The sequence below is a fragment of the Lynx canadensis genome, chromosome A2 (genome assembly GCF_007474595.2).
Source record: "Lynx canadensis isolate LIC74 chromosome A2, mLynCan4.pri.v2, whole genome shotgun sequence".
In the NCBI taxonomy this organism is placed as follows: domain Eukaryota; kingdom Metazoa; phylum Chordata; class Mammalia; order Carnivora; family Felidae; genus Lynx; species Lynx canadensis.
In genome coordinates, this window is record NC_044304.2 from 123,470,473 (window position 1) to 123,482,946 (window position 12,474).

General features: G+C 40.6%; 2 protein-coding genes across 5 annotated transcripts in view; both read right to left on the reverse strand.

The window, feature by feature from the left end:
• The window catches only part of NT5C3A (5'-nucleotidase, cytosolic IIIA), a 52,237-nt gene extending 47,290 nt beyond the window's left edge, over positions 1-4,947 (reverse strand). Inside the window, exon 1 of one of the 4 annotated variants that reach the window (XM_030308205.1) lies at positions 4,771-4,947. In XM_030308205.1, the coding sequence (XP_030164065.1) occupies positions 4,771-4,908 (138 nt within the window). In that variant the 5' untranslated portion in view covers positions 4,909-4,947. The remainder of the gene's footprint in view (positions 1-4,770) is intronic. The other 3 variants (XM_030308200.1, XM_030308204.1, XM_030308202.1) reach the window with 3 other exon arrangements.
• Positions 1-12,474, reverse strand: part of RP9 (RP9 pre-mRNA splicing factor) — a 179,034-nt gene that overhangs the window by 111,599 nt on the left and 54,961 nt on the right. The gene's annotated exons all lie outside the window — the stretch shown is intronic.

Here is a 12,474-nt window from a genome sequence, read left to right on the forward strand (position 1 = left end):
ACACTTCACTATAAAAAAGGCTTTGTGTTAGATGATTTTGCCCAGCTGTAAGCCGATGTAAGTGTTCTGAGCATGTTTAAGGTAAGTTAGGCTAAGCTATGACATTTGGTAGCTATATTAAATGCATTACAGACTTATTGTAGTTTCAACTTAACAATGGGTTTATAGGAACATAACTCCATTGTAAATCAAAGAAGACGTGTATTGTTAATGCTTTTATATTTACGCTAAATGAATATGAAAGTAGGTAAGTGCTGTATGAAAAGAATAAAATATGGAAGCAGTGACGATGAATAAAAATCAGCCAAGTAAAAAACAATAAAGCCATCATGTATCATTCAATTTAAAAAAGTTGTATGGAGGTGCCTGGGTGGCTCAGTCGGTAAGCATCCCACTTCACTGACTTAAGCTCAGGTCAGGATCTCATGGTTTGTGAGTTCGGGCCCTGCGTCAGGCTCTGTGCTGACAGCTCAGGGCATGGAGCCTGCTTCGGATGCTGGGTCTCCCTCTTTCTCCCCCTCCCCCGCTCGAGCTCTCTTTCTCTCTCTCTCTCTCTCTCTCTCTCTCTCTCAAGAATAAATAAATATTAAAAAAAAAAAAGTTGTGGGGCACCTGGGTGGCTCAGTCAAGTTAAGCACCCAACTTCTGCTCAGGTCATGATCTCATGATTAGTGGGTTTGAGCCCCACATTAGGCTCTGTGTTGACAGCTCGGTGCCTGGAGCTTGCTGTGGATTCTGTGTCTCCCTCTCTCTACCCCTCACCCACTCATGCTCTGTGTGTGTCTCTCTCTCAAAAAAAATAAACATTAAAAAAAAATTTTTTTAAGTTGTATATAAAAAAAACCTGTATGAAAGATATATATGTTTACATTTCCCTCCTTCAGAGTATATCTCTCAAAGCCTAAACATTGTGTTCGAATGGGTTTCTCTGGCTGGTAGGAAACTAGCAATAAATACTTAAGCTTTATTCCAGAATCTTTTTTTTATTAGGAGTAACCAAAAGGGCCGCAAAAAGAACAGGTCCTATCTGAGCAGGCATGTTTGATTAGAATAGTGAGTTAAAACTCAGTAGCAAGTGGTAAGTGATGGTCAATAGCAATGAGGAAGGACTTGAAACCTGCAAGAATTTAAGAGAGGTGGGGGAATTCACTCCTTAAAACAATTCATCACCAACAGTAGTTTCATTTGTGCAAAATTCTACTGCATATGTATCAACTTCTATACACATGCTTGGCAACTTTAATCTTTTCAGTCCAGTTTATAAAAATTGCAAGCCATCCTTACTGAGGATAATTAGAGTAGTTTTTACAATGAAGGCTTAGGAGAGATAAAGATAGAAAATAATACCAGTGGTTAGAAATTATGCCCTAATTGAGTTCATAAGGAAAAAAATGTAGGTTATGAGAGTGGCTGATAGTCTGTGTTTTGGTATAATAATTACATCTACTACTTATTAAGCAGTTACCATGAGTTGGATATTATTAAATTACATTTATCTGTTTTTATAAACACTTCTGACCCCAAATGTGTGGGTTTTCTTCCTCACACCAACAATCTTCCAACTCTTCCAACAATTCAATACAATTCTGACACTATCTAGAGTTAGTGTCTGATCCCACGAGATAAGGACTTAGTCCACAAGTCTGTCCCCACTTCAGATGCCAGTCACGAGTCCCAGGTTGCCAAACATACTTCCGATGGACTGGGTGTAAATTTGAGGATTTTTATTTATTTATTTATTTATTTATTTTTTCAATATATGAAATTTATTGTCAAATAAATTTGACAGTGCTCATCCCAAAAGGTGCCCTCCTCAATACCCATCACCCACCCTCCCCTCCCTCCCACCCTAAATTTGAGGATTTTTAAAACCACCTCCTCAGGTTCCATAATTTGCAAGAATAACTCACAGAACTCAGGAGAGTGCTTAATTACTATTACAGGTTTAATATAAAGAATTTAACTCAGAACAGCCAAATGAAAGAGAAGCATAGGGCAAAATACGAAACACTTAAAGTTAGAGGTCTTTATAGACATCTGGTATGTAGGTAGGTTTGATTAAATAAATTATTGGCCAGGAACTCCAACCCCTTCTCCTCACAGAAGGGAGAGGGGGTTAAAAGTTCTACTGCTCTAATCATGTCTTGATCTTTCAATCAACCAGCCCACATCTTGAAGCCATCTTGGGGGCCCCCAGCTACCAGTCCACCTCATTAACATAGAAAAGACCGTTAAAGCTTCCCAGAGTACAAGTGTTTTAGGAGCTGTGTGGCAGGAACCTGGGACAAACACCAAATATATATTTCTTATTGTATCACAGATAAAACAAGAAAAATCCGAGAAACTGTTACAGTCAAGATAAGGACACATGATGACAAAATGTATGCGGTGCCCTGGATGGAATTCTAGGACAGAGAAGGACATTAGGTAAAAACACAGGAAATCTGAACAAAGTACGGATATTTAAAGATGTATGAATATTTGTTCATCAATTTCAACAAATGTACGATACTAATGTAAAATGTTAGTAATAGGGGAAACTGGTTGGGACTCTACTTATTTGCTCAATTATTTTGTTAATGTAAAATTGTTCTAAAATAAGTATTTAATAATGAAGTATATTGACTATGAGAAATGGTTTCTCTTCTCTCTTCTCTCTGAACATCCTGAGCATGTCTTCTGACAGGCTTCCTCTGTATATTTATCTCGCTGCCCTAAAGGACCTTTCAGCTGTAGCAGTTTCAGCCCACTAGCCACACCTTTGTGTCTTTTAGTTAAAAATTCTTAAGGCAATGCATAATCTAAGCCCAGTGCCAGAAGTCATTTGCTTACCTACCAGCTAACAGGCCCACCCTGCTTAGCTAGTCACTGCTGGTTCCATTATTTGTGACCAGTTTAAGCTATGTCCACTAGACATTCACAGGTTTGTACAGATTCTCTAGGGTGGGGGTTTGAAAGATGGGGTAGGGGATAGGCAGAACATGACCCCTAAAACACAGCTGTTACAAAGAGATAAAACTAAGATTTGAACCCAAATTTTCAGAATCCCAATCAAATGTTTATTCCCTTTGAAAAAGTAACCTATTAAAATTACAAATTAGAAAAAGAGCTCTTTCAACGTTTTCCTTTTAAAAGCTACTAGCAGGCTGCACATATATCACACTCTGAATTGATATAACATATTATGTATACATACGTATATGTAAAGACTAATTTCTATACTACAAATCATAAGTTGGTCTGCCTGATGGGCTTTTATTATTTTTCACAAAGACAGCAAATAGTTCTTAGGATGGTATCACTGTGGGATTTTATGAAAGCATTGATTTTTAACTCTACTTGGTTTAGAGAAGTGATATAACAGACCAATCCATAGTTTACACACAGTAAGGTATGGCAGTTAGTTCCCCTCCCCTACCACATGGGTTATAAATTTTTGGTTTGGAACAAAAGGAAACTCCCACAGTTCTATAAGCAGGGCAGCAACAATAAAATGAAATTTCTGAAATAAAAATATTTGCTGGGTATAGAGGTGAAGAAAAAAAATAGGGGTTCCTGGGTGGCTCAGTCAGTTAAGCATCCGATTTCAGCTCAGGTCATGATCTTATGGTTGGTGAGTTCGAGCCCTGCATTGGGCTCTGTGCTGACAGCTCAGAGCCTGGAGCTTCAGATTCTGTGTCTACCTCTCTCTGCTCCTCTCCAGCTCACATTCTATGTGTGTGTGTGTCTCTCTCTCAAAAATAAACATTAAAAATAATTTAATTGTAGCAATAAACAAAACTTATCAATATTAGTGGCATATGAGACATGGGAATTGACATATCTTATAATGTTAGTTATGGAAGAATATTTCTGAATTCAATCTGGGGCCAGCAGGACAGTTTCCTTAATCAATTAGAACATGTAACTGACGCTGAAGTATTCCAAGTATATGAACCTAAAATGATCTTACTTAATATGGTAGTAGACTGTCAACTTAACTTTTCATGAATATTTGACCCCAGATGTTCATGTGCATAGCACATTGTGAGTAAACATGGGATTATGCACTCCAGTAAGCACGTTAAAACGCAACTCGGTGAGTAACTTGTCTTGGCGAATGGGTTTTAAATAAAAACAACAACTAAAAACATCCCCAATTTTGAAGCAAATATTGTTTATAATGTACCTTAAATAGGTACATTCTTGAAACACTCTTACAATAAAATTGGAAATAAATTTCTAAAAAAATGTTATGCAAGAGGTTTGGGGGAAAAAACGAACACAAAGATACTTCCTGGCAGTTTGAGACAAGAAGAAATAACACTCAAATACAAAATAAACTATTCTGAATTCCAACTGGGTTAACTGGCATTGTTCCAACCACTGAGAAGTTACACCTTTTCATAATTTAAGTCATTCTAGCCAGGGTGCAGAAACAACTCTGTCCGAATTGGATCAGTCACAACGGTTTGGCTGCAGGAATTAGGGAACAACCAGTCTAGAACGTTCAGTTTATTTCTTGAGAAACGGGTTTGGCGGCAGGAGGTGGCTTATTTCCGAATCACCTATTTGCTGCCTTTCTGTTTCAAATGGAGACATAGCCAAGGCCAGAGGAGTGACACCACGGAGGGTCCAGACCGGGTCACTGGCCCCCGGGTGGCCGCTCGTGGGGTGAATGGGTCCCCAGCGTGCCCTGTGCATTCCAGAAGCGCCCGCGCGGGAAGGTAAGGCCGGACGGAACACCCTGCGGCCCATCAAGCGCTTGGGCGCACCGAGCCCCGTACTCACCATCTCGATGATCTTGGTCTTCCGCCCTGTCTTCCTCTTCAAGGTGAATATGTACTGGGCCAGTACCACCCCCGCCACCAGGGCGCACACACTGGCGCTCGCCACCGCGCCCATCCTCGCCACGGCCGCCCGGTCCATGAATGGGGGTGTCCTGCTTATCCGGGCCGGAAAAGAAGAGGTCGCTGAGCTGCTGCGGTCCGCAGAGAAGCCCGGACGCCCCGCCCCGCCTCTCTGCAGGAGCCCCGCCCCCGCCCCCTCCTGCCTGAGCTCCGCCCCGCGGAAAGCCCCGCCCCTGTGAGCGGACACAGGGACGGGTAGGCTGGGAGGGGCGTGGCCTGCTTCCCCAGCCGAGGCGCCGGGTCGGTTTTCCTCAGACACTCCGTTTGAGGAAGTATCCTTGAGAAAAAGGAATGGTATTAATTATATCTCTGCTAACGAGGACCAGCAAGTCTTGGTTCACTCCAGGCCCGTCCGGTAGAAATCTGATTCTAACCACTACCCACGCAGATAAAGTCTTCTGCCTTCCGCCCTCCTCAGCCGTTTAGGACTACAGCCCCCAGAAGGCCTCGGCAGTGGTATGTGCTATGACAAACTGTTGAACAGCAAAAGAAACAGTAAAAAGGCCACCTATAGGGGCGCCTGGGTGGCTCAGTCATTTGAGCATCCGACTCTTGATTTTGGCCCAAATTATAATCCCAGGGTTGTGGGATGGAGTCCTGCTTCAGGCTCAGAGCTGAGCCTGGAGCCTGCTTAAGATTCTCTCTCTCCCTCTGCCCTTCCTCCCCTCCCTGCACTCTCTCTCTCAACAACAAACTCAATTTTAAAAATGGGACAGGGGCGCCTGGGTGGCGCAGTCGGTTAAGCGTCCGACTTCAGCCAGGTCACGATCTCGCGCTCGGTGAGTTCGAGCCCCGCCTCAGGCTCTGGGCTGATGGCTCGGAGCCTGGAGCCTGTTTCCGATGCTGTGTCTCCCTCTCTCTCTGCCCCTCCCCCGTTCATGCTCTGTCTCTCTCTGTCCCAAAAAAAATAAAAAAAAAACGTTGAAAAAAAAAATTTAAAAATGGGACAAAAGACTGAAAAGATGCTCAACATCACTAACCACCACGCAAATGCAAATCAAAACTACAATTAGATACCACTTCACACACATTAGGGTAACCATTATTTTTTTCAAAAGACAATTACAAGTGTTGGTGAGAATGTGAAGGAATAGGAACTCTTGTACACCGTTGTTGGAAATGTAAATTGGTGCAGCTACTATGGAAAACCATAGACATTCCTCAAAATTTTAAACTAGGAAAAAAGAATAGAATTACCATATGATCCAGCAATGCGGATATATATCCAAAAGAATTGAAAGCAGGTACTCAAATATCAGCACTCCCATGTTCATTGCAGCACTGTTCAGAATAGCCAAAATGTGGAAACAACTGAAATGTCCATCAACAGATGAATGAATAAAGAAAATGTGGTATATATATTGAATGCTTTGCTATTCAGCCTTTAAAAAGGAGGACATTCTGCAGTATTCAACAATACTGATGAACCTTGGGCACATATGCTAAGTGAAATAAACCAGTCACAAAAAGACAAATACTTCATTGTTCTACTTATATGAGATAGTCAAACGGTTAGAAAGTAGAATGGTGGTTCTGGGGTTGGGGAAAGCAAAAGACAGGTAGTTGTTCAATTGAGTACTGAGTTTCAGTTTTGCAAGGTGAAAAAGGTTCTAGAGACCTTAGACAAACAAAAATAGTTAACACTACTGTATATTCTAATATGGATAAATCGGTAAATTTTATGTGTTTCATAGCACAATTTTTAAAATTTTTTTTTCTTTCAACGTTTATTTATTTATTTTTTTTGGAACAGAGAGAGACAGAGCATGAACGGGGGAGGGGCAGAGAGAGAGGGAGACACAGAATCGGAAACAGGCTCCAGGCTCTGAGCCATCAGCCCAGAGCCCGACGCGGGGCTCGAACTCACGGACCGCGAGATCGTGACCTGGCTGAAGTCGGACGCTTAACCGACTGCGCCACCCAGGCGCCCCCATAGCACAATTTTTAAAAATGTGCAATGACAACAGGGTAAAGATGGTTTGAAGTTAGGCAGTGTCCGCCTCTGCTGTCCTTTTCTGCTACATTCCACTCACTGCCTCTTCAGTCATTTCCTCCTTTTTGTAAGCATCAGGACTTATTCTCACCTGCCTGGTCTCTTGCAAGGGACTGATGCAGTTTCCTCTACTGATCTCTATGGGTGACACAGAAGGGATCCAGAGAGGTTCTTTGGAGCTGGTGGTGCTGCCTGGTGAAGCTCTTTTTTTTTTTTTGCCTGGGACGTGGAACAAATTGGAGCAGGGGAATAAACAAGAAGGAGCAGTGAAGCTACAGGTTGCTTTTCTCTGTGCCCTCCATTCCTGATCTGGGACCCTGGCAGGAGTTCTTAAAGGTCAATTTGTGGGAAGAGCATTCTTAGAAATGTAAAGGAGGGCCTACCTGATCAGGCATCTGGTAAGAAAGCAAGTCTGGAGTTAAATATCAGGTACATGAGTGTGCTTTCTGTGTCTTGTTTTGTGGGAAAGATTAATTCCCTGATGCCATAAAATGATTTGAGGGATATAGAGTGATCAGTTTCTCAGGAAGGATATTAGCCTTTTTGTTCATTTTAATATAAGCACAATATATGTGAGACCCTGTAACTATATCTGAGAAAAAGATGACACAAATTTTAAAGTATTCCATTGAGGAGTGTATGTGCTGCTTGAGCATCCTTCCCTGTGACCTACACTCAACAAGTCCTCAGCAAATGGTAAAGCAAATTTCAGCCTATGAAGTTGGATTCATACACTAATACCTCATGATTCCTTCTTGCAATAGGATTATTGCTTCTACTTCCCTCTACTTTGTGGGTCACTGCAGTTTAGATTGATTTAGCTGATTTTAAGACCAAGATTCAGAAAATGAATTACTAATTTCTTAATCACACAAAATTTGTACACAAAATTTCCTTTTGTGTACAAAGGGAAAATGTTTTGTGTTTGCTTTGTTTGAACCAAATGATCTTTATTAATCCTGTTAAAGACAAGGATATTTAGAAACCTTCAGTAAGGTCTTTCAGATATACTATCAGTTCCATCTTGAAGCCAAAAGGGAAATCTATGTTGTGATTTTTAATTTTTAAATTGTTATTATTTTTAATTAGGTAAGCTCTACAACCAACATGGGGCTTGAACTCACGCCCCCAAGATCAAGAGTCGCATGCTCCTCTGACTGAGCCAGCCAGACACCCTATGTTGTGATTTTTAAATCTACCAATTTCTTTTAAGTGTAGTTTTATTTATTTATTTATTTATTTATTTATTTATTTATTTATTTATTTATAACGTTTATTTATTTTTGAGAAACAGAGAGTGAGTGAGCTGGGTAGGGGCAGAGAGAGAGAGGGAGACGGAGAATCCAAAGCAGGTTCCAGGCTCCAAGCAGGTTCCAGGCTCTGAGCTGTCAGCCCAGAGCCTGATTTGGGCTCAAACCCATGAGCCGTGAGATCATGACCTGAGCTGAAGTTGGATGCCCAACTGACTGAGCCATGCAGGTGCCCCTAAATCTACCAATTTCTTTAAAAAGGAAATTAATGGTATGAAATCTTTTAACAAATGAGATTTTGTTATTTCTACAATTACCATTGTAGTCTTTGATTGGGTTAATTAGCTTCTGAATGAAACCAAAAGTAACTTAACTGTACACCAAAAAAGTAATTTGGTAGCCTGATGGAACATAGATAATGATATAAATAGGGTAAATAGGAAGGTTGACTTAAAATTTCATCTCCCTTGCCAACTTTAAGTTCCACTAATTTCTGCCTTGTCTTACTTTTTTCTAATGGCTTCATTATTTATCATTCTTTATATCTACCCTGGCTAATGTCATGGAATACATTTGAACTGGGAGTTTGGTTGCTGCAAGATTCTTGAACATTGGTTGGAATGGGTTTGGTAATTCTATCTCAGTTTTAAATTACACTAAAAGAGCCCAAGTGATTTGAAGTGGGTCCAGGGAAAATATGAGAATATCAACATTGATTCTGGGTTATCAGAGGATTCAGAGTGAGCTAGGAGATATTTCAGGCTGGAAAGTTGGGGAACATTCTGGTCTGGGTGGCAAGGGAATGATGTATATTTGGTGGTCCAATAATAGCACATATTACAATGTTCCTATGCATCTGGAGTACACAAATGAGAATATGGGGACATTAAATACTGGTACTTCTCTTTCAAGTAGTTGATCTTAAAAAGATCAGTAAAGGTGTATTTTTTAAGTTTTTTTTTTTAAGTGTATTTATTTTGAGAGAGAGAGAGGGAGAGAGAGAATCCCAAGCAGGCTCATCCACTGTCAGCTCAGAGCCCTATGCGGGGCTCGATCCCACAAACTGTGAGATCATGGCCTCAGCCAAAATCAAAAGTGGGACACTTGACCAACTGAGCCACCCAGGTGCCCCAATAAAGGTGTATTTTAAGGGTTTATTGCATTTAAGACTCATTGCCAGATCTGAAAGTTTAATCATCTGCTGATCTGCATGGTTATATAACACAATTAGCAATAATAAACAATGCAAATGTTTTTCAGAAACTCTTCCATATATGTTCATATTCATTTCACATTTATTTATCTGCTATGTATTTTTTCTTCAGTTCTACTTCTTAGCATAAAGAGAAGACATTGGTTGGAAGTATCTTGGAAGTAAAAACTTCCTTCCTTCCTTTTTTCTTTCATTTTTTACAGTTTTTTTTCTTTTAATTTTCATTTTGAAATAATTTTAGACTCCTATAGAAGTTGCAGACATAGTACATAGAATTCCCTTGTGCCTTTCACACAGGCTTTCCCCAGTAATACCATCTTACAACTATATCTTATAGCCCAATTAAAGTAAGTTGACATTGATATAACGCAGAAACTCTACACATCTTACTTGGATCTCATCAGTTTTCACGTGCACTTTCTTTTGTTGTTGTTATACAGTTCTAAGAAATTTTGTCAGGTGATAGGATCCAGAACCAGGATCCATCATCATCCCAAAGAAGTTCCCTTATATGACCACTTTATAGTCACATTCTCACCCAAAACCAACCCCTGGAAACCACTGATATATTCAGTGTAATGTCCTTATTTAGGCTTCATCTAATTTCTGTGTATCAGTGCTTCATTTTTTTTTTTTTTTTTTTTGCTGATTTGTATTCCATGATATGGATATACCAGTTTCACCATATACCCGTTACGCACTGAAGGGCATTTGGTTTTTTTTTTTTTTTTTTCTTGAATGTTGCTTTCGAAAAACCATGAAAAGGACATAGCATCAAGAATTAACATTCATTGGGTACGTAATAGTGCCAGGTTGAATAGTTTTATTGAACTCAATCTGCAGCCTTACTTTGTCTCCCCTCCCTGGAGTCTGTGCGGTAGGACTGAAAGTTCCAACTTTCTAAATACCAATTTGGTCTTCTAGTGACTAGTCTTCATCTGTACTATCTAGAGGCTCTATCCTGAGCCACTTCATTAGCATACACTTTTTGTGTGGTTCAAAGGGGCTTGTTATGAATAACAAAAACACTCTTTGCTAAGGAAATAACTAGAGTGTTTAGGAGCTCTGTGCCAGAAACCAGAGACAAAGACAACATGTATGTTTTTAAGTACTTTTTTTTTTTAATGTTTTATTTATTTTTGAGACAGAGAGAGACAGAGCATGAACAGGGGAGGGTCAGAGAGAGAGGGAGACACAGAATCCGAAACAGGCTCCAGGCTCTGAGCTGTCAGCACAGAGCCTGACGCGGGGCTCGAACCCACGGACTGTGAGATCATGACCTGAGCCGAAGTCGGACGCTCAACCGACTGAGCCACCCAGGCGCCCCTGTATGTTTTTCTTATACCACAGGCCATGGATCTGTAACAAAAAAGATTATAAGAATTAAAAGATACTAACATATTACTAGAGTCCATTCAATAATTAATAATTAGTCCAGTCCATTATCCTTTCATTTGAAAATGTCTCCCAGGGCGAGGCTTCTCAGGTTTATAGGCACACATTCTAGATCTTAACTGTTGTAAAACCAGAAATGGCTTCATCCTTTCAGGCAACTAGTACGTGTAATGGAGCTGAGAGACAAGGTTATCTTTTATTCTGATCTACTTTCCAGGTATTAATGTAATATTGGATTTCCGTCACTTACACAACTCATTTACTCATTTATCCTCAGCTACTGTTCCTCCTTCTCTCCATTTATACCCAAACTTTTCCACCTTCTGAAAGTTACGTTGGGTCACTGTGCCAGTCTGTACTGCAGGCAGCAGTTCTAGTTTGGTAGGCACCTCCCCATCAGTCCATCCCCATTCATACCATAGGGTATGAAGACACTTGGAGCCCTCCAGCCAACCTAGTAGTTTACTAGCTTTTGTAAGCATCCTTAGCCTGTATGATTGACTAATTAAACCTTTCTTTCTATATCTATAGATCATGCATTCTTTCCTAAAAAAAAGAACAGAGACCTTCTACACATCACCAGACCCTGTTGTACTCCCGGGCAACAAGGAACCAGACTCCCTTGCACAACCTCTGAGCACCAAAATAACATCTGTAGCTAGTACCACGAGTCTGCACATAATCAAGAATTGTTACAGACCACTGCACTCCCTTAACTGATTAACCGCTTTAAAAAATCTCTGGGCTGGGCAGAAACCTCAGAGTTGGCATTTGGACAGGTCTGCCTTCTCTCCAGGTGGCCATTCTCTCCTGAATAAAGCTCATATTTCTTTCCAATCAAAACTAGTCTCTTGTGTATTGGCTTTTTGAGTGAAGGGCAGTTGAAATTGGGTTTCAGTAACAGGTAGAGTTACATAGGTACAGAACTGGTGGACTATTTTTACCACCAGGGAATATAGCTGCATTCACTATTAACCTTAATTTTGCCAGACAGAATGAAAGCACAATCCTCCCCTCTCAGGCCCTTAAGGAATTCTAACATAATACCTTAAAAAATTTTTTTTAATGTTTTATTTTTGAGAGACAGAATGTGAGCAGGGGAGGGGCAGAGAGAGAGGGAGACACAGAATCTGAAGCAGGCTCCAGGCTCTGAGCCGTCAGCACAGAGCCCAACTTGGGGTTCAAACTTGTAAACCGTGATATCATGACCTAAGCTAAAGTTGAACACTTAACCGACTGAGCCACCCAGGCACCCCAATAATGAAAAAAATATAGTTCTAGTCTTTTGCCTTGGGAAGAATTGCACAGTCCTACTAGCATCCTCCCTCAGATGCTCATAGCCAGATCTACCAGAAAGACAAAGGAATCTATCTAGGAGGGATACTCCCCTTCATTTTGAATGTAAGCACACACTCATGCCTATCTTCCTTCACACCCCCTGATTTAAACAACCAATTTTCAATTGCGAATTCCAATTCTCTATTCACTATTTGTATGTTTAGTAAGTAAGTAAGCTCTACACCCAATGTGGGGCTTGAACTCATGACCTCGAGATCAAGGGTCACATGCTCTACCAACTGAGCCAGGTAGGTGCCCCTTTCTTTGCCCATTTTATTTTATTTTATTTTATTTTTTTTGTTAAATTTTTTTTTTTTTAACGTTTATTTATTTTTGGGACAGAGAGAGACAGAGCATGAACGGGGGAGGGGCAGAGAGAGAGGGAGACACAGAATC